Source organism: Saccostrea echinata, unplaced genomic scaffold, assembly GCF_033153115.1.
Source record: "Saccostrea echinata isolate AGI-Se365-2 ecotype Australia unplaced genomic scaffold, CSIRO_AGI_Sech_v1 ptg000076l, whole genome shotgun sequence".
Classification (NCBI taxonomy): Eukaryota; Metazoa; Mollusca; class Bivalvia; order Ostreida; family Ostreidae; genus Saccostrea; species Saccostrea echinata.
Genome location: NW_026889825.1, coordinates 1,496,531 through 1,523,677, shown reverse-complemented (window position 1 = coordinate 1,523,677; position 27,147 = coordinate 1,496,531). Strand labels below are relative to the sequence as shown.

General features: G+C 32.3%; 2 protein-coding genes across 2 annotated transcripts; both read right to left on the bottom strand.

The window, feature by feature from the left end:
• Positions 1-639: 639 nt before the first annotated feature.
• On the bottom strand, positions 640-8,795 carry LOC133176542 (protein mono-ADP-ribosyltransferase PARP15-like). The gene is made up of 5 exons (XM_061311658.1): positions 8,728-8,795; positions 7,829-8,086; positions 2,034-2,255; positions 1,736-1,766; positions 640-881 (listed from the first exon to the last, which is right to left on the bottom strand). The coding sequence occupies exons 2-5, from the start codon at positions 7,943-7,945 to the stop codon at positions 640-642; spliced, it is 612 nt and encodes a 203-aa protein (XP_061167642.1). The 5' UTR covers positions 7,946-8,086; positions 8,728-8,795.
• A 182-nt stretch (positions 8,796-8,977) lies between these two features.
• Positions 8,978-25,352, bottom strand: LOC133176541 (uncharacterized). The gene is made up of 4 exons (XM_061311656.1): positions 25,292-25,352; positions 9,728-11,260; positions 9,155-9,369; positions 8,978-9,010 (listed from the first exon to the last, which is right to left on the bottom strand). The coding sequence occupies exons 1-4, from the start codon at positions 25,350-25,352 to the stop codon at positions 8,978-8,980; spliced, it is 1,842 nt and encodes a 613-aa protein (XP_061167640.1).
• Positions 25,353-27,147: the final 1,795 nt, after the last annotated feature.

Below are 27,147 nucleotides of genomic sequence, written 5' to 3'. Positions count from 1 at the left end.
TATGTTTTAAATGTGACTTCGCCCTATACCCACAGGGGCAATGCTTTGAACAAACTTGAATCTGCACTTCATGAAAAAGCTTTCATATAAATTTAACTAATCATGGCCTTGTTCTTGAGGAGATTTTTAGAGACATTTTGCTACATATTCCTGTGTAAAAAAAAATTGAATAATCAATTTTGACCTACCTTTCTCCTGCAGGCAATGGTTTGAAGAAATTTGAGTCTACACTACCTGGGGATGCTTCCTATAAATATGACTTAGCATTGCTTTGCTTTTCTTGCCAGGATATTTGAAAATCTTTTGTGGCCCAACCATACATATGGGGGTAATAAATTGATTAAATTTGAATCTTCATTCATTGGGGAAACATTAAATTTCATCTAAATACGGGGATCATGATTTTAAAAAAAATGAATATTCAATGATTGAGGTCTATTTTACAAATGTTTCATATTTCCTGGCTCATTGGTTCTTGAGAAGATTTTTAAGTCCTTTTTTAAGTGTAGGTTTCAACTGTAGATTGATAAATTTCAAATTGATAAAATATGTCAATACATACAAATAGTAAATAAATTGTCATTAATTTTTTTTCTTTCGAAAAATATAATTTTTGACTGAGCAGAAATGAGATAACATTCATACATCCATTTTACGACATTTCACTCGGAGAAATGGATTTAAATCCATTAATTCTCCGAGTGAAATGTCGTAAATAGTGCGATTGCTTGTTTTTTTTATTTTACTTACTGATTCATATCTTTCCTTAATATGCTCACAAAACAGTCGCTCCAGTAACTGCATTACAGTAATGATATTGTCTTTTTCTCCGCGGACAGAATATCTTTGGAGGGCAGTTGTCGTATCATTTTCTCTATTATCTTTAAAAAGAAGAAGAAGAAGAAGCTCAAACACATATACACACGGTGCATTTGCAAAATGTTAGTTGTAAAATTTGAAGACTATTGATTAGAGGACTATAACTGCTCCTCATCATCATGGAAATAATTTGCCTTCTATGAAATATTATTTTATCCCTTTGATACTTTATCCATTTTATAGACAATATGATAATTGCTAAATAAATAGTGAAATATTCGAAGATGTTGATCATCACTTGTAACTATTGGATGTAGTTTTCGTTTTCAACTCTGAAGATAATTCCATAAATTGCATAATTTGAGTGAGGAACAACTAAATCTGAAAATTAAAATGAAAAAGAAAAGAAAAATTATGAAGTAGTAGATTCAATTTTTTAAAAAAAAATACCCAAACACTGATATTATCATACTAAACTAGAACCAATCTTTAAAAACAAAATAACGTCATTAGATTAAATAATGATTGTATGGTTTGTATAACAGCAGGAGTAACCTTCTTTTTCTCCATCTCTTTACTTATTTCTTTTGAGTGAAATCCTATCCGTATGAATGGATGAGTGATTCAAGTTAACCCCCTTGTCAGGTTGGATTGTAAGAGTATGTAAAATCCTGACTGTATAATTATTTGAAAAAATGTGTGAAGAATATTAAAATGTCATTTTTGGTCAGCTTTTTTTATTCTTGTAAAGGCTTATCTCACCAAACTGCCATCAATCCGAAATCTCAACTCTTATACAACTTACCATAACAAATAAAATTTGAAAATTGTTGTTAAATATAGTTAATATTATGTAAAAAAAAAAAAAAAAAAATAGTAACCATAGAGCTCTTGTGATAAGGAAATCAATAATTACCTTCTTCAGGCTCCAATATAGTTTTAAATACCTATGAAACAGAAAATTGTTGTAGGCAGAAAGACGAATTCGTTGCACATTAAAACAATCATATGAATTTTTGCCTTTATTCATAAATCAACAAATTAATGTCAAAACATCAATTGTATCTGCATACCATATTTTCAATGCATGAAAAAGGACTGAATTAAAGAAATATGTTCGTTTTTTTCCAGAAACATGAGAGCACGCAATTGTCTAAAATATTTTCAAAAAATATATATACATGTATTTAAAAATTAATAGTTTATCAACTCACCTTGAAGATTTCTTCATCTGTTTTGTAAATGACAAACAGGATTTTTTGCACAGACGTCTTCGGGTGTAATTGAACATATTCATCAACTATTTTTTTCACACAAGATGCAACTACATCTGCAGGAATCTTTAGCTGCCCAGTGCCAATAGCAGGAAATGCAATGGTTTTGAATTTCATCTCATCCGCTTTAGCAATGCAATTTTTTACAAAATTTTGAAGAACCTAGTTTTAAAAAAGCAAAAAAGGAATTCAAGCATATTTCAAACAAAGATTCCCATGACTTAACGTCTTATTTCCACTGTAACGGAGATATATATTTTAAACTGTTGGAAACAAGAAAACGTGTTAGTATTTTAGCAGAATTTTTTTAACCTAATACCAAATACCGGTATGAGTGTTTGATAAGATGAAAATAATTTTTTGACACAAGTTGTTTCAACTTTCTTTAGAAAATTCGGGTATATTTTTGTAATTCTGGTCTGTTCGTTCGTCAATCTTTTACACTGTCTTACTCCTCAAGCTACTCTTATATTTTCAGCAGTAGCCAACTCATGTTTTGGAAAATTTTTGTTTGTTTGTTTGTGTGTTGTAAAACGATCCTCTCGAGAATTTTTCCACTCATATGGAGACACCACCACTTGCCGGTGGAGGGCTGCATATTTTAACCTACGCTCGGCACTCAGGACAAGTGAGCAGTGAGGGATCTTTATCGTGCCAACACCTACTGCAACACGGGACCTCGGTATATACAGTCTCATCTGAAGGACTGGTCTGCAGGCGACACAAAAAGCATATTTAAAAGTGAGTTTTTTCAAAGAATAATTAAAAAGCAGGTATCGAGCGATGTTTTTTGTGGATTTGTTGTTCAGGGTGCAATTCTGTGTCTGTAGTTTACATTCTTGATTGCATTATTTGCACATCAGCTTAAAATTGGATGACACCATAGCTATTCATAGAATAGCATTTTATCTTAAGAATTGCTGTTTGTGTTGTTCATTCCCGAGACTAAAGAGCCAAGATATATCCCGAGCGCAGATATCGTCATTTACAAAAGCAATTGTTGATTGGTCGAACGATATCAACAAGTTCCAATCACAATTCGAGAAAAACATCTCGACTTTTGATAGCACAATAGACTAAGGGTTTGCGAGAAGAGCAGTGTACCAAAAACCCTTGGATAGCGAAGATGATTTCGCAGAAATACATTCATATTTTGGAATGTGACTCGGAGTATCTTGCAGATGTGCAGTAGGGTTTTGGAATTAGATTTTTAATCCTGGAGGACAACTATGGGACGAAAACGACGTTTTTCCAACAAAAATCTAGTTCCCACTATTTTTGCAGTACCTAAATCATTTTTTGGATGGTGTTTGGTGGTGTCATGTAGATGTTTATGTTTCAGAATTTGATTTTCACTGTGGGAGCAACATGGAATCAACGATAATGCTTCTTTTCTCTTTTTTCCCACAAAATCTGATTCAATGAACTTCCCTTCCAGTTTGCACAGTACTTTAACCAAATTTTGGAATAAGTCTCGGAAAGTTCTGTAAATATACCCTTTGGGGCGATTGGGGGTCAAAAACCGCCTTTTTGTAAATTATAGAATTATTGTGGCTTCTTTCCTTGTTGCCAAAATATGAAGTGAGTGTATTTAGCGGCAAACACCTATGTTGGGCTATTACTGTGTTATTACTGTACATCTCGTATTCTAAAAACGCATATGCTGCACATCTGGACCCTCAATTTAATCCAACCCCATATAGGATTTAATGTTCAGCTGAATGAAATGTGTGGAGATATCATACTTTAAATTTCAAACTTTATTTTTCCGTAAATTATCCCCATTTAAGCTATATACCAGGTACTTTCAAGTTTCCAGTATAAAAGAGAAACTATATATACTGTCTTAAAACACTAATGCTCGCACTTATGTGTTTGTCTCTGAATATAAACTACCTTCCTTGTACCTGGGTAGCGAAGAAGCCTCAAGTCATTCTCTAATTAAAATAAAATATGTGTATATATATACATATATCAAATTCAGCACAAATACATACGTGTGCAATCACCCTCGAAAAAATAATCTGGTTAATGCACAAAATCATAGAAGAGTTCTGGAAACCAGGTTTTTGTTGTTTTTTTTTTTTTTTATTATTATTATAAAAGTCGTCTCTTCGACTCCTTTTTTGATCCAGGATAAAAATAAAAATCTTATTGCACATGTACAAGACACCAGCAATTATGTAGTAGTTACCGTATAAGCTTTTATTGGTTTTCTCTAGATACCCTATAGAGAGGTTTAAAGGCCACGAGAAGGCGCACCCTTCGAGTGCGGGCATTGTACAATAGCACTCTCAGATTTCCTAATATGGCAGAGAGATGATGTATAAGTTGCAAAAAAAATTCCTAATATGGTTTGTCACCTGACATAATTATAATGGCACGTGCTATACACTGTACATATATATTACATTTTACTGCGCATTTTGCGCACTTGCAATGAAAAATCGAAAATGGACAAACATAACGCGATGAGCATGGATCTCGATTTTCTGGAACTGCCTCAAAATTTTGAATGGGACAATTCTATCGATGATCAAACGCTCTCACAGATAGGACAGTTGAAAGAGGATGAAGTAAACGTGTTTGATGGTATTGGGGATTAATCTCACTCAAATAGATTTTAATTTGACCTTGGAGCCGGTCACACCCGAAAATGTTATACAGCAGTTGGACCATTCTGACGATCGATTTGGAAAGTTTTACGATGACGACGATATGGAAAACCTTATAAAGTCTACCGAGAGTAAAAACACAAGAAAAAACACAAGCTGGAGTGTGAAAACTTTCAAAGAATGACGATCTGCACGTAACTTTGATACCGGAAGTGAAATTCCAGAGCTTGAAAATTTAACCGAACCTGCACTTATTAACAAATGGTTAGGTAAATTCGTTGTCGAAGCTCGCAGGAAAGATGGCCAGCCATATCTCCCAAAATCACTCTACATGTTATGTGTCGGAATACTAAGGTACTTTCGGGAATGCGGCATACACGAAAATTTTCTTGACGAAAAAGACTTTTATGAATTTTTAGTGCGCGAATGAGTGAATTAACGTTATCAAGAGTCGGAACTCGCCCAAAACAAGCGGAACCCATAAGCATAGAAACTGAAAATCAACTATGGGAAAAGGGATTACTCGGTGATGGGACTGGATAAAACGTTTTTGAATACAATATTAACATTTCTGATTGAAATATGTCGACCTTTTGTTTTTTTTATCTTTTCTTTTTTTTTTTTCTTTTTTTCTTTTTCTTTTTCTTTTTTTTTTTTTTTTTGACTATATATTGTGTATGTATACGTGGAACGTTATTAAAAAGTTTAAATAAATTTTAATTCATTTCCTATGCAATGCAAGGCTCCACCTATAGGTTTTGAAGGTTCCCCCCAGGGGATATGGTGCAGATAACCCATATTTAAAACAATAGAAAACATGGCGGCCTATGGTACATCTTCCAAAAGGTTATTTTATTACTGCGTGAAATGTAAGATTTCTGGGAACAAAGTTTTTGTAGAATAAAAATGTATGACCTCGACTTGACGAAATGGTCCGTCTACTTGATCAATACATAGGGCCCATGAAGGGTGTGACCAGTCAACAGGGGTTGCTTACTCCTTCTATGCATCTAATCCTCCTCTGGAATTTTCTGGGGTCTGCGTTTATGTCCTGTTCACAGATTTGTATTGTGTAAAGTTTTATGAGATCGATCACTGTTTGTTTATTGTTTAACATCTCTCTCGAGAATTTTTCACTCATATGGAGACGCCACTACTTGCCAGTGGAGAGCTGCAAATTTTGACCTATACTCGGCACTCAGGGACATTGAGCAGTGAGTGATCTTTTTCGTGCCAGCATCTACTGCGACAAAGGACCTCGGTTTATACGGTCTCATCCGATGGACTGGTCTCAACGTACCACAGTGGGATTCGAACCCGCGAAGTAAGGATCAACTCCTTACTCCGCGACTCTAGAACGAACGCTCCAACCACTGCGCCACACGGACGAACCGTCACTGTTTGTTATCTTTCATATATCCATATATTCCTATTTAAAATTGTATCTCCCACTGCGGCCTCACCTTACTCTTAGGGGTCATGATTTGAACAAACTTAAATCTACACTGTGTAACGAAGGTTTCACATAAATTTCTGCTTTTCTGGTCCAATGGTTCTTGTGAACAAGATTTTTTCAAATGATACCACCAAATATCACTAATTTTTACTTATCTCCCTTTGAAAGAGGCCATTTGAACAAACTTGAATGCCCTTTATACAAGTATGCTTCTTGGCAAGTTTGGTTGAATTGGCCAAGTGGTTCTTGAGAAGAAGTTGAAAACGTGAAAAGTTTACAGTCGGACAGACAGACGGACATCAGACAAAATGTGAGCAGAAAAGCCCACTTTCAGCTCATGAGATCTAAACAGGTCGGTTAAAAATGGAGCATAATTACTACCCATCAGGATTCTAACAGTTTGTTAGAAAACTTGGTCTACGAAGACTACACACACGTTGTCAGTGAGAAATTCCAGAATATTTTTTATATCAACTTCAGAGTACTTATTTGTAAAATCAGAGTATTTTTTAACAAAGAATTTTGATGATGACCAATCACAAGATGTGAAAATTTCCAGGTTCCATTTTTATTGAAGGAGCAGTTGTCTAGTTTTTAATTAATCGTGAAAAATGGTTCTATTTAGTGTAGAAAAGTCGTACGTTTTGATGTTATAGACTTTTGAAAAATTGTGTGATTTTCAATTTTTTAAAAGTTCTTTAGAGTTTATGAGGATCCACATCTAATTTACATCACTTCTAGAGTATGCTGTAGCTCAATACGTCTGAAGTTTCTCCTAAACAGCAGTTAATATTTTTGGGAGGAGTGAAGAAAGAGGCTAAGTAGAGTATTTACTGAACCCGGCAATATATTGCACATTAACAGGACATCGACTTTTCGACCCCTATGTATGGGTATGTGGCCCTCAGATTGATCACGAAATTTCCTTAATCTTATTGCATATCTACAGGACACCATCAGTCATCTTTCAAAGATTATTTGATTACTGCGTAAAATGTAGAATAAGTTCTTGAAACAGGGTGTTTTTTATGATTTAAGAAAGTCATTTGGATTTTTACTGACAATAGACGACCAAAGGCGAACTAACAAGACTGTATGACAAAAGAGATGACCTTAGTTATTAGTTATATCCCGCTATCACCTGCATATTATGTTTATATTTACCATCTTATTCGATACTCAAGAGCATGATCCGAGTACGATCAGTTTTTAAACAAAGGCAGGCTACTGACAGATAAATTGAAGTTACAAAGATTTCAACAACCTTGTTTAAAGTCAGCATTTCCTAAATTCTATGGTGGATATAATGACCTTGTTGGCAAATATAACCTATCACTGGTTCGTATTTTGGCTGACCTGTTTCATTGCAATTGCAAGGCCTTTTTTTTATACTGAATGTTCCATCTACCTGAACTATACATAGGGATCACGAAGGGTGTGACGTTCGACAGAGAATGTACACCCCCTAGACACCTTCAACCATCTCTGGAATTTCTAGAGGTCCGTGTTTATGCTCTCTGCATAAATTCTTTTGTTTAAAGATTTTTTAGATCGATCACTGTTCGTTATCTTCACTCTTTTATTGGAGAAAAGTAATATATTTCCATTGTTTGATTTTATTAAAATTCGACTTATTTTTAATGCCTTGTCTCATTTGTGCTTACTTTTATAGACGTATCTTTTTCATCACTCCATGGGAAAAGTGCACCATGAAAAAGCCTTTTACAATTCAACCTGTATGCAGAAGTCTCTCGAACGTCTCCATATTCGATTTTTTTCATGGAGTGACCACTTTTGGCAATGTGAGGTATTTCATCCAACTCTTTTTTCAGTTCATCACCAGCAGCATTAAGTATTGAAATTCCGACTGCTCCGCTCGTAAGATCAAAATTTAGTGACGTTGTATTCACTATCACATCAACCTGAAAGTATCAATTCCTTCTGTAGGAAAATTTAGTCAAACCTGTAACAGAGGTCTAGAAGAACTGAACACGTTCAATTTTCCATGATAATATAGGAAACTGTAATATAAATGGAACATTGGCCTTTATATTTACACATGTTAGAAAAAATGGATTTATTTTGTAAATTAAGATTAAATAAGAGGATTCAGAGCAAACTTCACTGAAAAAATATAACCGAACATAGATCTTGAAAGAAAGTTTTCATGGTGCGATTTAGATGCTTTTTTTCGTATTCTATAGTTATCATATGCTTAGATGAGTGTATCATTTGAACAATATTTTGTGGAAATTTTCTGTTTGCTGTGAATTGATTATCAAACATGCAAGTTTGTTACACTAGAAAAATTCATATCTGGACACATGAGTAAATATAAAATGCATACTGCTGTACATCTTCTGAGGTCAGAATAGGTAAAAATACAGAAAAACAAAAACAATAAACTTTTAACCATTAAATAAAAATATTTTGAGAAAAGATTTAAATTACAAGTACCCATTTATACAATGCTGCTAACATGACATCACATTTTTATCACATAGAATGGACAAAACATAAGAATCTGTAATAGTAAAATTCTACAAAAACAATAGAAAATTACCCTTTCCTGCAATTCTGCTAATTTTCCACTGATCACTTGAAGCTCAATCTTTCCATTTTGCAGACCTGTAACACAGACAAACCGGTAACAAAGTCAAGAAACAAGGTTTTAAAAACCTTTTAGAAATCAACACTAATTTTAAAAAGAATTTATAAGACTGATAGACATTTTAATGCTCACATCACCTTTACATACAGTATGCATTTACAACTTGTACAAATTACCGAAGATCAGACTAAGAAACTCATCTCTAAAGAAACCATAACTCGCTGACAGCTATTAACTAAATAAACAATACAATTATACTATTACCTTTCAAACTACGGGAAACCGCTTCAATGCAGTTGGCAACAGAATTAAATTCTGCTTCTTCTTTGTGTGCTAGTATGATAATCAAGGCTTCTATTGTTATAGTTGCATGAACTACATGCAAGATGCATTTCACAAAGTTTTCCATTGGCCATGAACTCAGATCTTCCAATTCAAATATTATTGCTTTCTTCCTATTTTTTACAATATCTGAAAATAGCAATTCCAAAGTACTGTTCACTTGTTGTTCTTCTCTTTGATCTCCACCTTGCCACAATGGGATGTTCAGCAAAACATTTGTGTCATCACTCCACTTGATACTGCTTACAAAATCTGCAATTGTATATATATATATATATATATATATATATATATATATATATATATATATATATATATATATATATATATATATATATATATCATAGGTATAAGTTTTAAATTTAACTTGAAGTAATAAACAAAGACCACTAAATATTTCCTCTAGCAAACTTTGGACAAAAATTAAGTGTTTGAAGAAAGGTGTTTCATAGAATTTATGCGTTTTTCCCATCCAGAAAACAAGTTTCGATGGCAAGAATTTTTTTTTTCTACACATACGCTGTGCTACAATACAGACTTGTACTGGATTTCTAGAATTTATCCACTAAGGTGGTCGCTTTCAAATTAAAACATGTTATTTAGAAAATACCTTCATTTTCAGACTGTATTGGCTTGACTTTTACATCCGCAAAAAGGTGCTCTGTCCTCTTGTTGCCTTTGTGGACGCAAAATGCCGTTTTCCCGTTTATCCAACATTTTGAATTTTCAACCTGACACTGCTCATAGCAGCATTTCTTTTCATTTAAAAAAGTACATACTTCAGACGGTAAAGCATTCAAAGGCAGTAATATATCTTGTTCTTCCATACATATTGAATTAATAAACCTTTTAATTTCAGTCAATGCGGAAGATCCACCTGTTATTTCAATGCCGCCTTGTTCCTCGTCAAATTTTAATTCTATGCCATTTTTCAATCCTTCGGCTTGTATATCTTCTAGGTAGTACTTCTGAAGCCACATGAACTGTTTTTGGTTCAATTGCACCATGTTTTTTATTGACTCTTGTTGTTCAATATCATTAAGAAGCAATCTCATGTTTTCGTCGTCTTGGAGATCAGAGGTAAAGATAACTGTTGCAACATAATTGCCAGAATTTTTCTCAATTTGCATATGAATTTTTCCTTCAAAGGTGTCTTCTAATTTCTTTACACACTCTTGCCATTTCTCTCTGTTTTTCTTTACTCCCATAAAACTCATATTTAAACATTGGCTCCTCACAACAGAAGATTGCAAAATATTTTCAATACTTTGAATATCAGTTTTTGTCTTTCCATATATCATAACCATTTCAGTGTTGGTTGAATTTGGAAGTTCAACAATTGCCCAGGAACCTTCTATAGAGTTTATTTTACTGTCAATGTATTTTTGCACGCCTTCTCTTTTTAGAAAGAACTGAAACTCTTGCATTGCCGGGAACTTTTTATGCTGAATATCTGACAACCAGGAATTGTTTCTAATAAAATCACTGGCAGCAGAGCAATCATCGGTTTGTCCGATCATCATGATTTTATCTCCACTGATATACATCTTCACGGCTGGATGATTTTCATTTGCCTTCTCTACCCCATTAAACATACCAATCAAACGCAATTGAAATGTATTCAAATGAAAAACATCATAAGAAACGTCTTTTCTATTCTGTGGATTCGAAACCTTGGCATCTTTGATGTGTCTCTGAAGGTCTGATAACAGGTCTATGACATGTTCTCCTCTACCTAAGAGGAATTGTCCACATACTTCTTTCGATTCATCTATTGACACGAAGCCATCATTCACTGCAGTTGAGTCTTTAATCGTTTTTGAAAGATGTTGCATTTCATCAAATGGTGCACTAATTAAAAGTAATTCTGAATCATTGAAGGATTCCATTATCAAATGCAAACACTCTTCTACCCATTGATTAAAATCATGTTCATGACTCTCTGAGCAAATATCAAACGCAAAAGAACCCCCCTTTCTTTGTTCTACATGTATTTCACATTGCATTTGTTCTAACTGCTTTCCTAAAAAGTTCTTAGATTCCTTCGGTGTCATCAAAAGATTCCATTTCCTTAATTCATGCATTGTGCTTAAACGTTCTTCGAAAGAGTTCTCTTTTCCAGATCTAAACCGAAAGAAAACTTCTGAAAATGAAAAAAAAAAATTAACTTTATTCACAACAATTTGAAAAAAATTGATCACAAATTATTTTAATATTCTTTAATGCTGTCTTTTTTGTTGATATTGATTTCAATTATCAAAGTTACTTTCATATTATAAAAATCTTAAAATAAAATTCTGTATGACTGGCAATGTTCCAATAATTCGAAAATCTGCGTTAATCCACTAAATTTGTCAAAATATCAAATCAAAACGTCAAAGATCTCTAAGCATTTTATCGCCAATCTTTAAAGTGCTTCTTCGGGAAAGCCCATTTGCAAAAAAAAAAAATCAATCATGGAAATCATGTCTTATGTCGTACACAGGAAAAAGTGGCTCACATGTTATTCATGTGATTTTCTTTTCATTTAAAAATTGTGTGAAAATCATGTGAAATTTTGTGTTTTCATGTGAATATCTTGCAAATGGGTTCGTATCATAGTCGAATGAAATTTTTAGAATTTTCACGTAAAATTGTTTATATAATGTTTTTAAATTTTGTGTGAGTGATTGATGTGTAAATCACACAGACTTGTCACGTAGGTATATTTCGTGAAGCGCGCTAGCGCTTCATGAAAAAATATGCCTACGCGCAAGTCTGTGTGATTTAAATAAAAATAATTAACACTAAACCTAAAAACATTCCTTATATTTACATTTTACATATTTAAAAGCACCAAAAATATACTCAGTGTTTGATTTTCTCACTGCCCTTTATCGTTATATTTTTATTAACGTCGCTGTAGCTCATTGTGACGTCACTTTAGCGCGAGTTTCTCAACGTATTTTTCTACGCGTGAGTATACACGAAAATGGCTCTAAAATCAATTTCACAGTTGGCTTTCTAGAAAAATACAGCAAATGTAAATATATTCATATAAAAAACTAAATGTCAAATCAAGACTAAGATCTTCAATTTCTTTGTTTAACTCTTTTTCATTAGAATTTTACAAATTATTTCAATGAAGTTAAGTAACTTCTTACAATGGTCTTTGTAGTTTAATTCCAATACAATTCTAACAGAAACCAAAGGTTTCTGCATCATACTATGTAAAATCATAAAAGACCACAAGCTAAAAATCTATTAAGTAAAATGAATATGTGTATTCACATAAAGTTGAATTTTTTGCTCTCGTTTTCTCAATAATTTTATAGAAAATGATACAAAAAATGTTTTGTTTTGTAAGGGTTAAAGGCATAGAGTAAGAATTTTTAATATCAAAAAGTCTACAATTTCTAAATATTTTAGAATTTTGACATTTGCATCATTTAAACACAAAATAAGTCCAAATATATATATACACATATATCATCACGGTTCCTTTTCGTTCCCGGTGGATCAGAGGGCCTCAGCAACAGTCCTTTCTGTTTTTATATAAATAATCATTAACTCTTTACAACTTACTGAACTGTGACGCAACATACACTTAATGTTCACGTCATAGAAATATGACGTTACCTTTTCCCCGCAAGCACTTTATAGCGAGGTACAAGTTTCTCTAAAGTTTAGCGTAAATAATTATGACGTAATATTTTAATAAGATTATAACTTTTCTTATTTTCTGACATTTTAGCAAGTATGAATTAAAAGGGAATTGGCATTAAATTGAAGATTAAATTTACTTTTGAAAGTGCGTGAAAAATGCGTGATTGCGGGGAAACGGTATATGCGTGATTTTGCGTTAGAAATAGGAAATGGTATATGCGTTAAAATGCGTGACTGCGGGGAGGAGGGTTAATATAAAGAGAGTTCTTTCCAAATTTCCTTTCATTTTCGAAAAGAAACACAATAAAAGATATTTAAAATTTGTGATATTTTATATTCACAGATTCTTTTCTGTTACTGATAAGGTTTAAGCTGTATTTTATTAAAACGAAAAGGGGAGGGTATGTATTGAAACAGATGATGTCTGTGCTGAAAAATCAGGGATGCAGCATATTTGTGAAATATCTTAAGCACACAGGTCAATCTATCCTTTCAAATACTTATGCAATTTTTTTCAAGTCAGTATAGAATTCCAATATGACAAATCTATTCTTTTGAAAAGTGACTAATCTTTCTTTTATCTAAGCTTATCAGGTTTGTGTGCTGCAAGATAAGCTGTGAAAAAACAAAAGTAAATAATTTCCATACAAAATGACCAGTTCTGTCATTTGGATGTTTTAAAAACGTTTATAATCTTTTCATACGGGAAAAAATCCTATAACTTCCTGCTAGAAATATATGTAATTGCTATAGATAGAAAGCACAATCTTGTGATTCTGTCAGACTGGAAAATTAATTTCTTCAGTTAAACACTACTTTGAAATTTTCAAAAATATTTCATTATGGAATGAACTTTCTTAACACCCCTTACATCCATTTTTTAGGTTTCCTAAATTTCATTTGAATGAAAAATAACATGCAATGTAGTATTTCAAAAGACATAATCCATGCTCAATTATTAAGTTTTTACATACACATCTATGTAAAATCATATATTTATACAGTCAGTTTTTTTTCCTTTAAAATAAAAAAAAATCTGTGCAAAACAGTTTTCGCACAAATATCTTGCGAATTTTAAATGGTCTGATATTCATATGAAATTTATATCAAAATTGCATGGAGGTTTCACATAAATTCCATGCGTATTGTTCTTCTCTTTGTGAAAAAATTCGCATGAAAAAAATGCGAGCAAATTTTGCCTGTGTATATAAAATTATTTATATTGCTTGATACTGACTGTAGACAGCCAGCATCAAACCTAATAAATGCTCTAGATCTGTTACGTTTTGTCGCGGATCAACATATGTCGCAAAGATGTTAAATTACAGAGCATCATTGTAGTCTGAGGCAAAATAATGTTACTTGAAGAGGTTTCTTCGCCTTTTGGGTGATCCTTTAGTTTCTTGTCCAAATTATTGTTGAAGACCTCGTTTGCAACATATTTCTCTACAAAAAAGTTATATCTGTGTATTGGTTATTCAATTACATAAAAGGAGATGGGTGAACATGACGACCGATAAGCCTATAGTGGAACAAACATGAAGATGAAAAATTAAATTTCAATTATATCAAAAATTTTCCTTGATATTTCGTCTAACATTAAAATATGCTTTATGTAAAATCTCTACAATTTGCAAAAATCCCTCAAAGATTGAAGTTATTTGCCTGTGAAATATTAGACACACACTAAAGCGGGCAAAAAGAGTCATTTTCTCATACTATAACACTATTTTTCGATATGAGTGGGTCTTCGCTCCACCTTTTTGAAAGTTAATCCTCAAAGTTTGCATAAAAATATACATTTTTTGGTTACCAAAAATATGGAGCAATGACCCACTATAACTTAAAAATCTACTTTTATGACATAACATTCGCATCTTTTCGAGAAATACTTGAAGTCCATTAAGTCAAGGGTCATATCACAAACATGATTTAAATGCCACTGTTCGTCAGGACTTGTGTAGTCTAGTGGTTAGCGTGCTAGTCTCGAAAGAAAATGATATACAGGATTTTTATTGCTAGGGTTCGAACCCCACGAATACCACATTAATTTTTTAAATAAAAGAATAAATTTTCTTGAGAAAATTTTCCCCAGAAAAGTGTTGTTTATCACAATTTCATAAATTTCAATAATGAGAGCATTACTCTATATATTAAATTCAGAAACTGAACATGATTTTTATATTTCTGAAGCTATAGGCTTTCTGCACGCTATGTTCGCCCATCTCCTTTATAGCAAAAATTTTACTCAAACAGTTATCATCATTAATTCTTATATTGTCCACTCTAAGAAATGTTTTGTTGCATCAAATGTTTAAGGTAGCTAGCGGATTTACAGCATAAACGAGAAAACAAGACCTAAAAATTTTACATTATATCCATTGGAATTTGTACTATATCACCTGATTATTTAATCAAGATTGCCTACGTAGTTTTAATTCAACATTGATGTAAACACGGTATAGTATGTGGTATTATTTTTATCTTTCCTATAGAATGAAAAAGGAAAAGATATAATATACAATGATGGATCTTTTCAACAATTCAAATTGTGAACAGGGCAAAAACACCAGATGGGGAATTAGGTGCCTTAAAGGAGTGAGCAGCGGTCGACCGAATATATATATATATACTCAAAAACTCGCTGTATATACAGCTGTAAATTCTAATGCTCAAGTCCTATTATTATTTTCCATAAGATCATTTTTGCAGATTTTGAACATGAAGACTTTTCAATTATGAGTAGAATTTTGCAGTACCATAGTGTAGATAAAGTGCTGGTCTTTCTTACACTTCCGGCAGTTGAGTAAGTGACGTCAGAATGGAATATGCACAAAACTGACGCTTGGGTCGTAAAATATGATATCGAGAGCAAATCCACGACCGACATAAACCTCTCGGTTTTTAAATTGTTACCTGCTTTTTCTTCATCTTCTTTTGTCACATTCCTTTGTGTTTTATAGAAGATTTTCTTTGATAAATTTTCAAAAACTTCCTTCTTGATAGGTAATGATGCTGGATTCGTGTCTTCTTTACATACAAGATCTTTTATTATAATAAAAAGAATTTTATTAAGGACGTTCGATCCTGAGCTTTTGAGCAGATTTTGGTCTGGGGCTTTATTTCTAAAATTCTGCATTATTTTTAAGTTCTAACATTAAATCTGGATACTACAATGAAAATTATACTATATCCAATGAAAAAACCGCGATTAAATTCCATTCAGATAGGATTAAGCCAGGAACTATATTTTGTGGCGGAAGATTTTTAGAAGAAAATGATCATTTTTTCCCTTTTGAAATATATACAGTACTGTTAAGTTTAGTTTCCTATTTTTCCATGCTGGTTGCACACAGAGCTATTTTGTGCATTGAAATGTTTAATGCTGGTTCTAAAATATTAATTAAATCAGTTTTTTGTGAATTCTATCATCATATTGTGACAAATATAGAAAATATATTCTGAAACTCCAGGAAAAAATTGAGCCAATTTTATCATAAAATTAACAGTTTTTTAGTAATATCTGAAAAATAACATCATAGACCTCCACTTTTGATTTTCTTTTCTGAATATATAAGATAACTATGATCAATCTACTTAAATTCAGCAAAAGTTTAAGACTTTAAAATATTTTTCTTGCTTGTTAAATTTTTAATGCCCGAAAAATGACATTTTGTGAGTGCAGAAAGGTCAAATAATTGATTATGCGAGGCAATTTGAATTTTTTTTTTTTTTGGTCACAATTTTATTGTGTCTTTTTTAAGAGAGAATAATAGCATTATTTGTCCCATGATTAATTTGGATAAAAAATATTGGAGGGAAAACGTCGAAGATGTTATTTTTGATTAAGACACAAATTCAGTGCAAAAAGGTCATTTTAAATGTACTGTAGCGCCAAAAGAAGCATATTGACCCCCATTTTTTGTTTTGATTTTTAATTAAGCTATGTATGTAGAAGCTAAAAATATACTTGACAAAAAAAGTTTAAGACTTTAAATATCAGGATCCAACGTCGTTAAAACAATGTCACACATACATAATATGTATATGTGTTAATATGCATACGTAATGAAATAAATGACTTTGTGATGACGACATGATATATATTTTTCTTAGAGAGAAGAATGATATTTCTAGGTTAGAAATATCCAAACCATCAACATTCTTCACTGTGAGAAAGTTTACTTGGACCCAACTAAGTAATAAATTAGAACCAATCCTTGACTCATTTCTGAGGTACATTGTACATGTATTTTGGTGAACAAAAACTATTTCATCAAATAACTCAATGATTAGGGAGTTCTTCAAATTTAATTTCTCGTTGCACAACACATACATGTACGATTAACTTTCTAGCTGTTACATTTACTATATACGTCTCGTATAACACTTGAAAAGCTCATTTTTTGAGACCTACATTCTGAGATTGTTTCTTTGGATAAGACATGTATTTTTACCCTTCGGTAAAATTACTGCATTGGCTTTGGTCGGAAACTTTTAGTTGTAGATTCCTCTGACTAAAACGGTTATTATCACGGAATATAAAAGAAAAAAGGTGCTTGAAAAGGATCTTTCAAAAACTGTCACAATAGACAACAAGAGACTTAAGGGTCTAACGCTCACTTGAGTATATAACAACCCTGTAAAGGATCCAAGGAATGGTAAAAAATTATATAATATTAACATCAACTGAAATTGATACTCAAAAACAAGGGACAAGGGTTGATCAGGGATGACCAAAATAGTTAGTCTGGTAATTAGCAACAAATCAAAACTTGCCTGTATATACCAGTGCTATCTATACACTCTATCACTATCACCAAGCATAACAAGACAGTAGTGCTTAGAATAAAGCACAATATTCACAGATTACACCCAGCATGACTCCGACCCCATACTGGCCTCTCTTGGTCTTTGAGTAATATTTGATGTGTACATTTATGAGATATTATTGTCTCATTCGTATTCATCTATTATTTACAAGTCAACCTGACCATGAGGTATGAAAGTACTTTTCATATTACATACAGCTGTACATGTATATTTAAAACCCTTGTATTATAATGCGTTTATTCAATTTACAATGTACCTATCCATTACATTATTTACTTTGATTAATTATCATGTGAATAACACAGGGGAATAACTTCTCTTAAACCAGAGTAAATATTTCCATAGATGATCAGTATATAGCCCTATCCTAACTCCAGAACCCCTGACCCAGGGGCGATGAATTTCACAATTTGGAAGAGACAATCTTGCTAATTATAACTATGCACTTAGTCTGCTAAATACCCTGGAGATGAGAAGAAAATTTTTGAAAAATTAATGCATTTTTATTATATGATTTATAGAGTCTCATCCTACTACCAAAACATCTGATGAAAGGGTTACGAATTCCATCATTCTGATGGAGGTCGCAGTGCTTATTACAATCATGCCAACAGTGTGATGCTTGATGTAGGCCTTTCAACTGCCGCTAGGGTTCGATGAAAAGAACGATAACCAATTACCAGAACTTGTTTACAGCAGGTCCGAGGAAGCTAACTGTTTTTAAGCATGTCAAGTTTTAGCATTTCCAAAGTGTTCCTTCACTGTCAGCGAAATCCAGTGGTTTTAAAATTTAGCTCAAATGTTAAACTTAATTATCATGTAGTTACTGACACTATACAATAGTATATAAGTGAAATTTTTAATAAAAATAGAAAGTGAAATCCATCCCCCTTCTTAATTTTGACCTGATTAAATTTTTATACTTGATGGTTCTTCTTCGTGCTTAGAGAAAAGAATAAGATAATTTATTGTTGCATTTAATTGTAGAAATATATATCTTTATAGATGAAGCACAACAATGCACAAACAAAAAACATGGCATTATATTTCTTCTTCATAACAACTGTCGGAGAGAGTTAAAAATCTTGAATATAGTCCGTTCCCCATTCATTGATCCCGTTATTCCAGGTATAGAGTGAAGACATTCTCCTTGGTTTGGTCAACACTTTTGTGTACCAAATAATATAAGGAACCCTTTTGTGAACATAACAATACCAATTGAAGCAGCCTATATGTCATTCCTATAAACAATAACTCAAAAATCGGCACTTTGTAAAATAAAGTGGTCGTTTTTTTACACTTGAGTTACCTGTCCTTAAAACACATCTTACAAATCAAATATTAATAATTAATTTTTTTATGATTTAATTAAAGGTATGTATAGTTTATAATCTTCTTTTGAGAATTTCATGTACCTACAAATCTATCTATCAACTGTTTTTTACCACATGTGCAACTTGAAAAATTAGTTGAAAGGCCTACTTGATGTCCAAAAGTAATGAAGATTTTTAAAGACTGCATTAATTTTTATAGTTTTAGCCCCATTCCTCAAGTCCGGGGAGACAGATACCATGAAATTCACTATATTTGTTGCTTTGGCGGTTCCAGAGGAGAAGTTGAAAATGTTCAAATGATAACACACGACGCACGACGAACTATGACGGACGAAACCAGGTAGCAAAAGGTCACCTGAGTGACTCAGGTGACCTACAAATGGTACCATTAAGGAAATATGCAGTTGTTGACTGGGGTTCAGGGCAACAGTTGATCTGTCAGACCGGTGAGAAATCTCCCGCACAAGGCTGAAAGCCGCGGGCAACAGTTTGCTCAATGATTCGTCAGAACAAGTGTTGCCCGAGACTCCTGTCAAGAACTGCTTTGTTGTACCCATATAATAAAAACTTTAAATCAGTTTTGTGTGCAGCAATAAATCTGGATTTTTCTCTTATTTATACTATCACAGCAGAAAATAAAACGTCGTTAATTTCACTTACAAAAGTAGTTCTTAAACTTTGTTTTGGATTATGCATTTGCCAAGAAAATTTATAGAACAGACGTCATTTGAATAATACCGTAGAATTTATTTCTACAGTAAAACTTTCCTAATCCGGATGTTGTGTATTCCGAAATCTTGCCCATAACGATGACAAATTTTAGTCCCTTTCATTAAATTTAATTGTTAAAAACATTGTCTAATCGGTAATATTGTTTAATCTGGCCAATTTCTATGGAAGTAGTATTGTCCGGATTAGACAAGTTTTATTGTATTATGCGTAAGTTTATGTCTCTGGTTAAAAAAAACCAAAGACACAAAAATTGGGAATGTATACAAAAATTTACTTTGCTATTGATGTTATACTTTTTATTGATTAAATTGTTACTGGGAATTTTATAAAACGTTATTGGTTATTATGACTACATGTACATACATACATGCTTTCTTTCAAAAAGCTATGAAGTAAATAAAGTTTCATAACCAGCCCAGATTTTGGGTTTTCATTTCTCTCTCTCTCTCTCTCTCTCTCTCTCTCTCTCTCATATCAAAAGTAATGTAAACTGTATACTTGAAAAAGGTCAAACTGTAATTTATGTATGCTACATATCACAGTCAATACTGATTTAGAGCCCAGCTTTAAAGCTTTAGTAATGAACAATTTTAGTTGCATTTTCATTTCTGTTGAGATCTAATTTTGGATCTTATCATACTAAGTCCTTTTATACCTAATAAGGCACCTTGAGATTTAAGGGAGCAGATTGTGGGTCACACAATTGGTTTGGTAGGAATAATTAACCAATGTTAAAAATCCAAAATAACTAAACATCATGAGAAATACTATTTGGAAATTTAAATACAATGTTAAAAATTTTATGATTGTGCAATTTTTTTTAGAGAGAAGCAGGTACATATTTAACTTGCTTTTCTTCGTAGTTGAATCTTTTTCTGTAGAGTCTGACGAATTTGTAACCGGCTGTGGTGTTATAACCCTGTTGTCATTTCCACTGGACGCTATAATATAAAATCATATGTACAGTTTGTAACATTAAAAGCACATATTTATGTAGTTTATAATGTTAACTATATTTTACATTACATATTGTTGTAATTGAATGTGCAGTTTTTGTTAAAGATGTTTAACAGCTGTTAAATGTGCAAAAAATTAAAGTTTCTACATTATATTGTCACCAATGAACCATTGTTTTAAAGGGTCTTTATTTGTTTTACATTGGGATCCATAGCTTTTTATATTTCTTTTTAAATGTGACTTCATCTCCTGTTTTACTTGTATCGCTTCTGAAAACATCCGACAACAAATCTCATATTCAAGTAAACTTACATTCATGCAAATGCAGTTTTTTCTTCTTCGATTCTTCATTTAAAGTCGTGCCATCTGATAACATCACTAAAAAAAATAAAAAAAAATGGGCCACAATGAACATCGAAGTCCAGTTGTAATCTCATCAATTCAGAGACTGTTGCATTGGCTTCACACTAAGCGAAGACCCACAATGGAATAAAATTTATACATTTGGGTTCTCGGGAATGCTAGTAAATCTTTTTAAAAAATCTAAGCCTTGTTAATTCAGCCTTCAACAGTTTTTAATATTCATTTTTCCAGCAGAATTCCAGCTTTTATCGCCCTTTTGAGATACCTGATATTGATTTCAAATGTTGTACCTGAGCTTGAATTGAATATTTTTCAAAATGATTCTCTAAAATTCTTTACGGAGGCCTTAGAGTTCGTAACATGATTTAAATAATTTCAAGTGTACATAAGATGAGTATTTCTGTACAAAACTTTCTCTTTTGCCCTGTAAACTCTGCAGGGAAATATAATTCAATATTTTTGGAATACACTCCTTTGCTTCCAATACAATGATGAATTCTGAACCAATTTTGTGTTGTTCTTGTTTCAAGGACCATGGTTCGAACATATTTTAATCTATATTACATAACAAAATTTGCATAACATCATAAGAGCGATATTTTCTCACTGCTTTCCTTCATTATGAAAATTTTCTTTAAAAAATCATCAGACTAGAAAACTGACAAAGTCATACGAAGACCCACATTGTACTTGTATCAATATTTTTTTTTAACCAATGTCTAAAAAAAGTGTCACTTTTAAATAAATATGAAGTCTGCGTGCTGAAATAAACATAATTTTTAATGGAAAAATAACATTACAAAATGAGCAATAATTGATTTTAGCTTTTAAATTTTTGACAGGTTGACTTCGAATTTTACAGGTTTTTAGCTCACCTGTGCTGAAAGCTCAAGTTAGATTTTCTGTTCACATTTTGTCCGTGGTCCGTCTGTCCGTCCGTCCGTCTGTAAAGTTTCAACATTTTTCACTTCTTCTCCAGAACCAACCAAACTTACCACAAGACATTCTTGGGTAAAGGGGATTCAACTTTGTTTAAATGAAGGTTCATGCCCCCTTTCGAGGGGAGATAATTGAAAATTAATAAAAATTTGGTGATATCTTTTAAAAATCTTCTTCTCAAGAACCACTGGGCCTAAAAAGTTCAATCTTACGTGAAACTTTCTTTACATAGTGTATTCAAGTTTGTTTAAATCCGGACCCCCAGGGGTAGTGTGGGACCACAATGGGGGATCAAAGTTTTACGTATGAATATATAGGGAAAAATCTTCTCAAGAACAGTAAAACCATGTTTAGTCATATTGAGATGGCAGCATCCTCAGGTAGTATAGAATCAAGTTTGTTCAAGTCATGACCCCTGGGGGAGGGGGGGGGGGCACATTGGGCAATCAACGTTTTACATAGGAATATATAGTTCAGAAATCTTTTTCTCAAGAACAGCAAATCTATGTTTAGTCATATTGATATGGAAGCATTCTCAGGTACTGTAGATTCAAGTTTGTTCAAATCATGACCCCTGGGGATAGGATGGGGCCACAATGAGGGATCAAAGTTTTACATATATAGGAATATATAGGCAAATCATTAAAATTCCTTTTCTCAAGAACTGCAAAGCCATGTTTAATCTTATTTGTATGGAAGCATCCTCAGGTAATGCAGATTTGAATTTGTTCATATCATGGCCCCTGGGGGCCACAATGCGCTATCAGAGTTTAAAATACGGATATATAGAAAAAAAATCTATAAAAATCTTTTTCGCAAAAACAGCAAAGCCAGTTCAGTCATATTGTTATAGAAGTATTTTGAGGTAGTGAAGATTCAAGTTTATTCAAATCATGGGACCACATCTACAAAAATCAATACACCTGGGGGAAGGGTGGGGTCACAACAGGGATCAAAGTTTTACATAGGAATGTATAAATTCAAAGAAAAAAATCTGATGAAGAACAACAGGGCCATATTGATTCAGGTGAGCGCTGTGGTCCATAGGCCTCTTGCTCTTTTAAAAAATGTTCACCTACAATCTTATATAAGAAAATCTTACTGAAATTTTTGACATAGATAAGCTATAATTCAGAAAAGTTCATGTGCTGATATTTTGAAAAATATAAACTTAATCTAAAATTATTGATTGTACATAAACTCACCCACTTTTCCCGTTGTTCGTTTTCTTTGTACGAGCTGCCCTGAAATCAATTTCAAAATAAAACGTTTTTAATAATTTCCTTTACAGCGTTATTTCTATAATAAATGTTTCCTTTAAACATACAACACAAAAATATTCTATTTCATCTTTAACTTACAACTTAAATACACTCTGAGTTACAGTCGTAAAATTGATTGACTAGTTGAACTTTTCTACTTTTTAAATTGATTCTGTACGTAATATAAAATACATCATGTTGCCACATAATATATCCTTTTCCCGGTCCGGTGTTTAAGAACAAAATTTTCCCATAACAAAAAAAAAATTCCCTGGATTAATTAATAAATATATAACAAATTCTCCCTCATGGGGGAGCTCTGTTATATAGCAAAGATGCAATCATCTTACATTCACGTTACTGGTTCTAATTTTTCATGTGCAATTAAAAGGGTAGAGCCACAATTCGTTTACTCCGCGATTTGAACAGATTATTTCTTGATTTATAATTTCCATGTTCATTGTTTTTCAATGCATTATTATGTATTTCCAACAGTCCAACTTTTTTATGCTAGTTGTTAATCATTGTTAATCACGCTTCTTGCAGATCATATAATTCTTTGTTATATCACATTAATCAAGGTCAAGTGTCTCTTTGTTTACAAATAAAATGCTGTTAATTGGCATTACCATAAATATTGATCAAGAACTCAGTAGAATTCGATCGTATAACGAATTTTAAAAACGAATACTTATAATGCGGGTGCAAATTTAATACGGAGACATATTAGATCGCAATCATTCTGGAAAATGCTCTAAAGAGATAAAAAATTGCTATATGGAGCAATCACTCCCAGGGAAAAGATTTGCAATATATGATTTCTTCCGTAGGGGAGAAAGATTTGCTATATTGCAATTAATTCAGGGAAAGTTTTGCTCTATTGTAAATCTTCGAACCCGAATTGGATGTATATCCATCATGTTAAAAGCACTTACGAGGAATAGAAGACTACTTTTTTTGGTCAATTTTATACGATCTGTTCACTTTTACTTATTTATCCGGTTTTTTCAGTGATTCAATAAATTGGCTCAGAAAACTGTTTTTTTTTTTTAACTAGCCTCGGTTATACGTTTACAGACGAAATGGATGAAAAGTATGTATTTACTTCCAATGACTCTTTCTTATGAAAACCTTATTTGCAGTTATACAGAGTAACCATGGCCGTAGGAACGGGGGGGGGGGGGGGGGCACGGGGGGCCGTGCCCCTCCAATAATTTTGCCGATATATAAATTACTATAGAAAACATAGATACTATATGCTTGTGCCCCCTCAATGAAAACGTCTGATGAGCTTTTTTTTTTTTTTTTTTTTTTTTTTTTTTTTGCTTGTCAAGAAATTTTGGTAGTTGATAGTGCCCCCTCAACTGAAAATGTATGGCTGTGCCCCCCCCCCCCCAAACTGAAATTGCTTCCTACGGGCCTGGTAACAACAATTGACTTCTAAACTATTTAGATTTTTTGAAAGTCATTTGTGACTCTAAAATTAATGTTTTTCGGTTCTTCCCATCTACATGTATGTAACGAAGGATCAACAATACAATATTTTACGCACTTTCATCTACTTTTTAGGAATAATTCAAAGACAGATGTAAATATAAACAATAGAATGTCTTTCTTTGTTGTGCTATATGGGGTATAGCATTTGCAATAAATTTTATAACCCTTTAACGCGGAAATCTATTTAACTGCAATGTCACAACCGTTATATCCTATGTCATTTACTAATTATTGAATTACTAGAAATGTGAACTGTTTACAGACGACACACGACGGACGACAGACGGACGCCGGGCACATTTTGAGTAGAAAAATTCAGTTGAGCCTTCGATCGGCTCAGGTGAGCTAAAATGCTGACTGTGCGGAACTTATGGGCACACGGTTCAACTTTATTTGTATAAAACATTCAGTATAATATAATAAATCCTCTATGTAGTTCAGGGTAACATTGAAAATTTTCACCCCTCGAAAACCATTGTCAACCTCGACTGCGCCTGGTTGACAATGGTTTCCTTGTGGTGAAAATTTTCAATGTTACCCCCAACCAAATGTTTATATACATGCAGTATTTTATATTATCTCCATACCATTCAGTTTAATAAAGTACAATACCTGTACTATTGGCTCTTGTGGAATCTGTAGTTGTGGTTTTTCCATCATTTTTACATTCCATGTCTATCGTTCAGTTTTTCTTGCGTTTCAGCACACATCTAAATAATACTGAAACTAGTTTTTTAATTCATTATGCATTAATATTTTGTTAGAAATCTCGTGACAAAACTTTTTGCATGCCTTGTCTTTCGGTTCTTCTTTAAAACAATATAATTGTAGTTGAAAGGTGCTCCTTGAAATCGTATAACTTGGTACCAAATCATATCTTAAATGGACTCATTTCCCAAATTTATTTTCATCATTATGAATATATTCAATGTGATCATTTTTGCAAATGTTCAAAATAAAAAAAGGAAAATTTTCCTATAAATAAATTTAAATTTAAAAAAGTTGTGATTTGTCACGTTGGGAGATTGAAATTAAAAAACATATATCAGAATGGTTCGTTAATTTGAACAGTCCAAAATAATTTATCAATTAATTTTAACGATCTGTGAACTCGCAAAGAGCTGCAGTAATCTGTTACACATTAAACGTACATACAATTATATAACTTGAGCTCCCTGTAATTTCCTCCTGAAAAATTGAAGAAAATGATCACAGTTTGAGAAGTAGACCAGCCTAAGTCATGCTAAATCACTGATAAAAGAAATCTGAGAATTTTGAATTAAAACATTAAGTATAATATGCTATTAAGAACGTGCATAGAACACTATCTGAGGTTATGGAATTTACATGTAGACTCCATATGGTGAATACTAGTAATAAAGCATATTATAGCAGTTTTTCTGTTTAAGGAAGAAACATTTCCATGAATTCCAGATGAAACATCACTCATCCATTCATTTGTTTAAAATAATTTTATCTCTAAATTGAATATATTTGACTTACATGTAGGTCATATCAAGAAATTTAAGTCAATATCTCATTGTTTTCTTAATTTTTCTCTTTACCTATTTATAAAATTTTGAGTAAATAAGTTTCTATGCTTATTGATATAAGTATTCCTACACGTAAAACACCAAAAAAAAATTTAATCCATATAAAGTAAAAACTTTTAAAACATGCTTTCTCAATTTTTTCCTGCCATTTTGATATTCATTACATAGTTGTTCAAAGTATACATTATCTGCCTGTTTAGTTTTGTTACATTGTCAGCCCACACAACAAATTTTTACTGATTTTCAAGACTTAAACCTTAGAACGTTCTATTTTCGGTAGTACGATTTAATTGTACTCCGTTTAAATCTTAAGCAACACAATCAAGATCAGACAATGTCTCAAAACAAAGTCAAAATTTCAAATTGGTATAAACATTTTGAAAAAAAATTTTAAATACAACAGGTTTTAATACAAAAAGTTTATATATCATATTGTATATGTTTGAACATTATATAACCGCCCGTTTTATAGTTTTCGTAGTGTCTGTCTACCTTAGCGGTTACTCTGCGTCGGAAATTAGCTCAACACTCGCAAAATTTTCCACCAAAAGTTAATAAAATACTGAGTATATAATAACAATTTGGGGAATCAGTTACTAGTCACTCCTTACAATATATATATATATATATATATATATATATATATATATATATATATATATATATATATATATATATATATATATATATATATATATATATATATGTACTGGGAAACTCGCTATACCGTGGTCAAGAGGAATTTCATAAGATTACGGACATTAAATATATTAACTCAGAAACAAGCCGAACATAGCAAATATTCAAGATTGTGCAAAATATACATTTTGCACTGTCATAATTATATGAACTTGCAACTTTTAATATATTAAACACGTTTGTTAAATAAAAAACGGATATTCTAAGTTTTGGTTC

What these genes read in the sequence shown, in the direction of transcription:
- LOC133176542 (XM_061311658.1), bottom strand. Translation starts at nt 7,945, where the DNA reads ATGAAAAAAATCGAATATGGAGACGTTCGAGAGACTTCTGCATACAGG. An exon ending in AAAAAGATACGTCTATAAAA is followed by an intron (nt 2,256 to 7,828) that starts GTAAGCACAAAT and finishes TTTTAAAACTAG; the next exon opens with GTTCTTCAAAATTTTGTAAA. An exon ending in TATATTGGAGCCTGAAGAAG is followed by an intron (nt 882 to 1,735) that starts GTAATTATTGAT and finishes TTCTTTTTAAAG; the next exon opens with ATAATAGAGAAAATGATACG.
- LOC133176541 (XM_061311656.1), bottom strand. Translation starts at nt 25,352, where the DNA reads ATGGAATGTAAAAATGATGGAAAAACCACAACTACAGATTCCACAAGA. An exon ending in CACAAGAGCCAATAGTACAG is followed by an intron (nt 11,261 to 25,291) that starts GTATTGTACTTT and finishes TTTCATTTTCAG; the next exon opens with AAGTTTTCTTTCGGTTTAGA. An exon ending in AATACAGTCTGAAAATGAAG is followed by an intron (nt 9,370 to 9,727) that starts GTATTTTCTAAA and finishes ATACAATTGCAG; the next exon opens with ATTTTGTAAGCAGTATCAAG.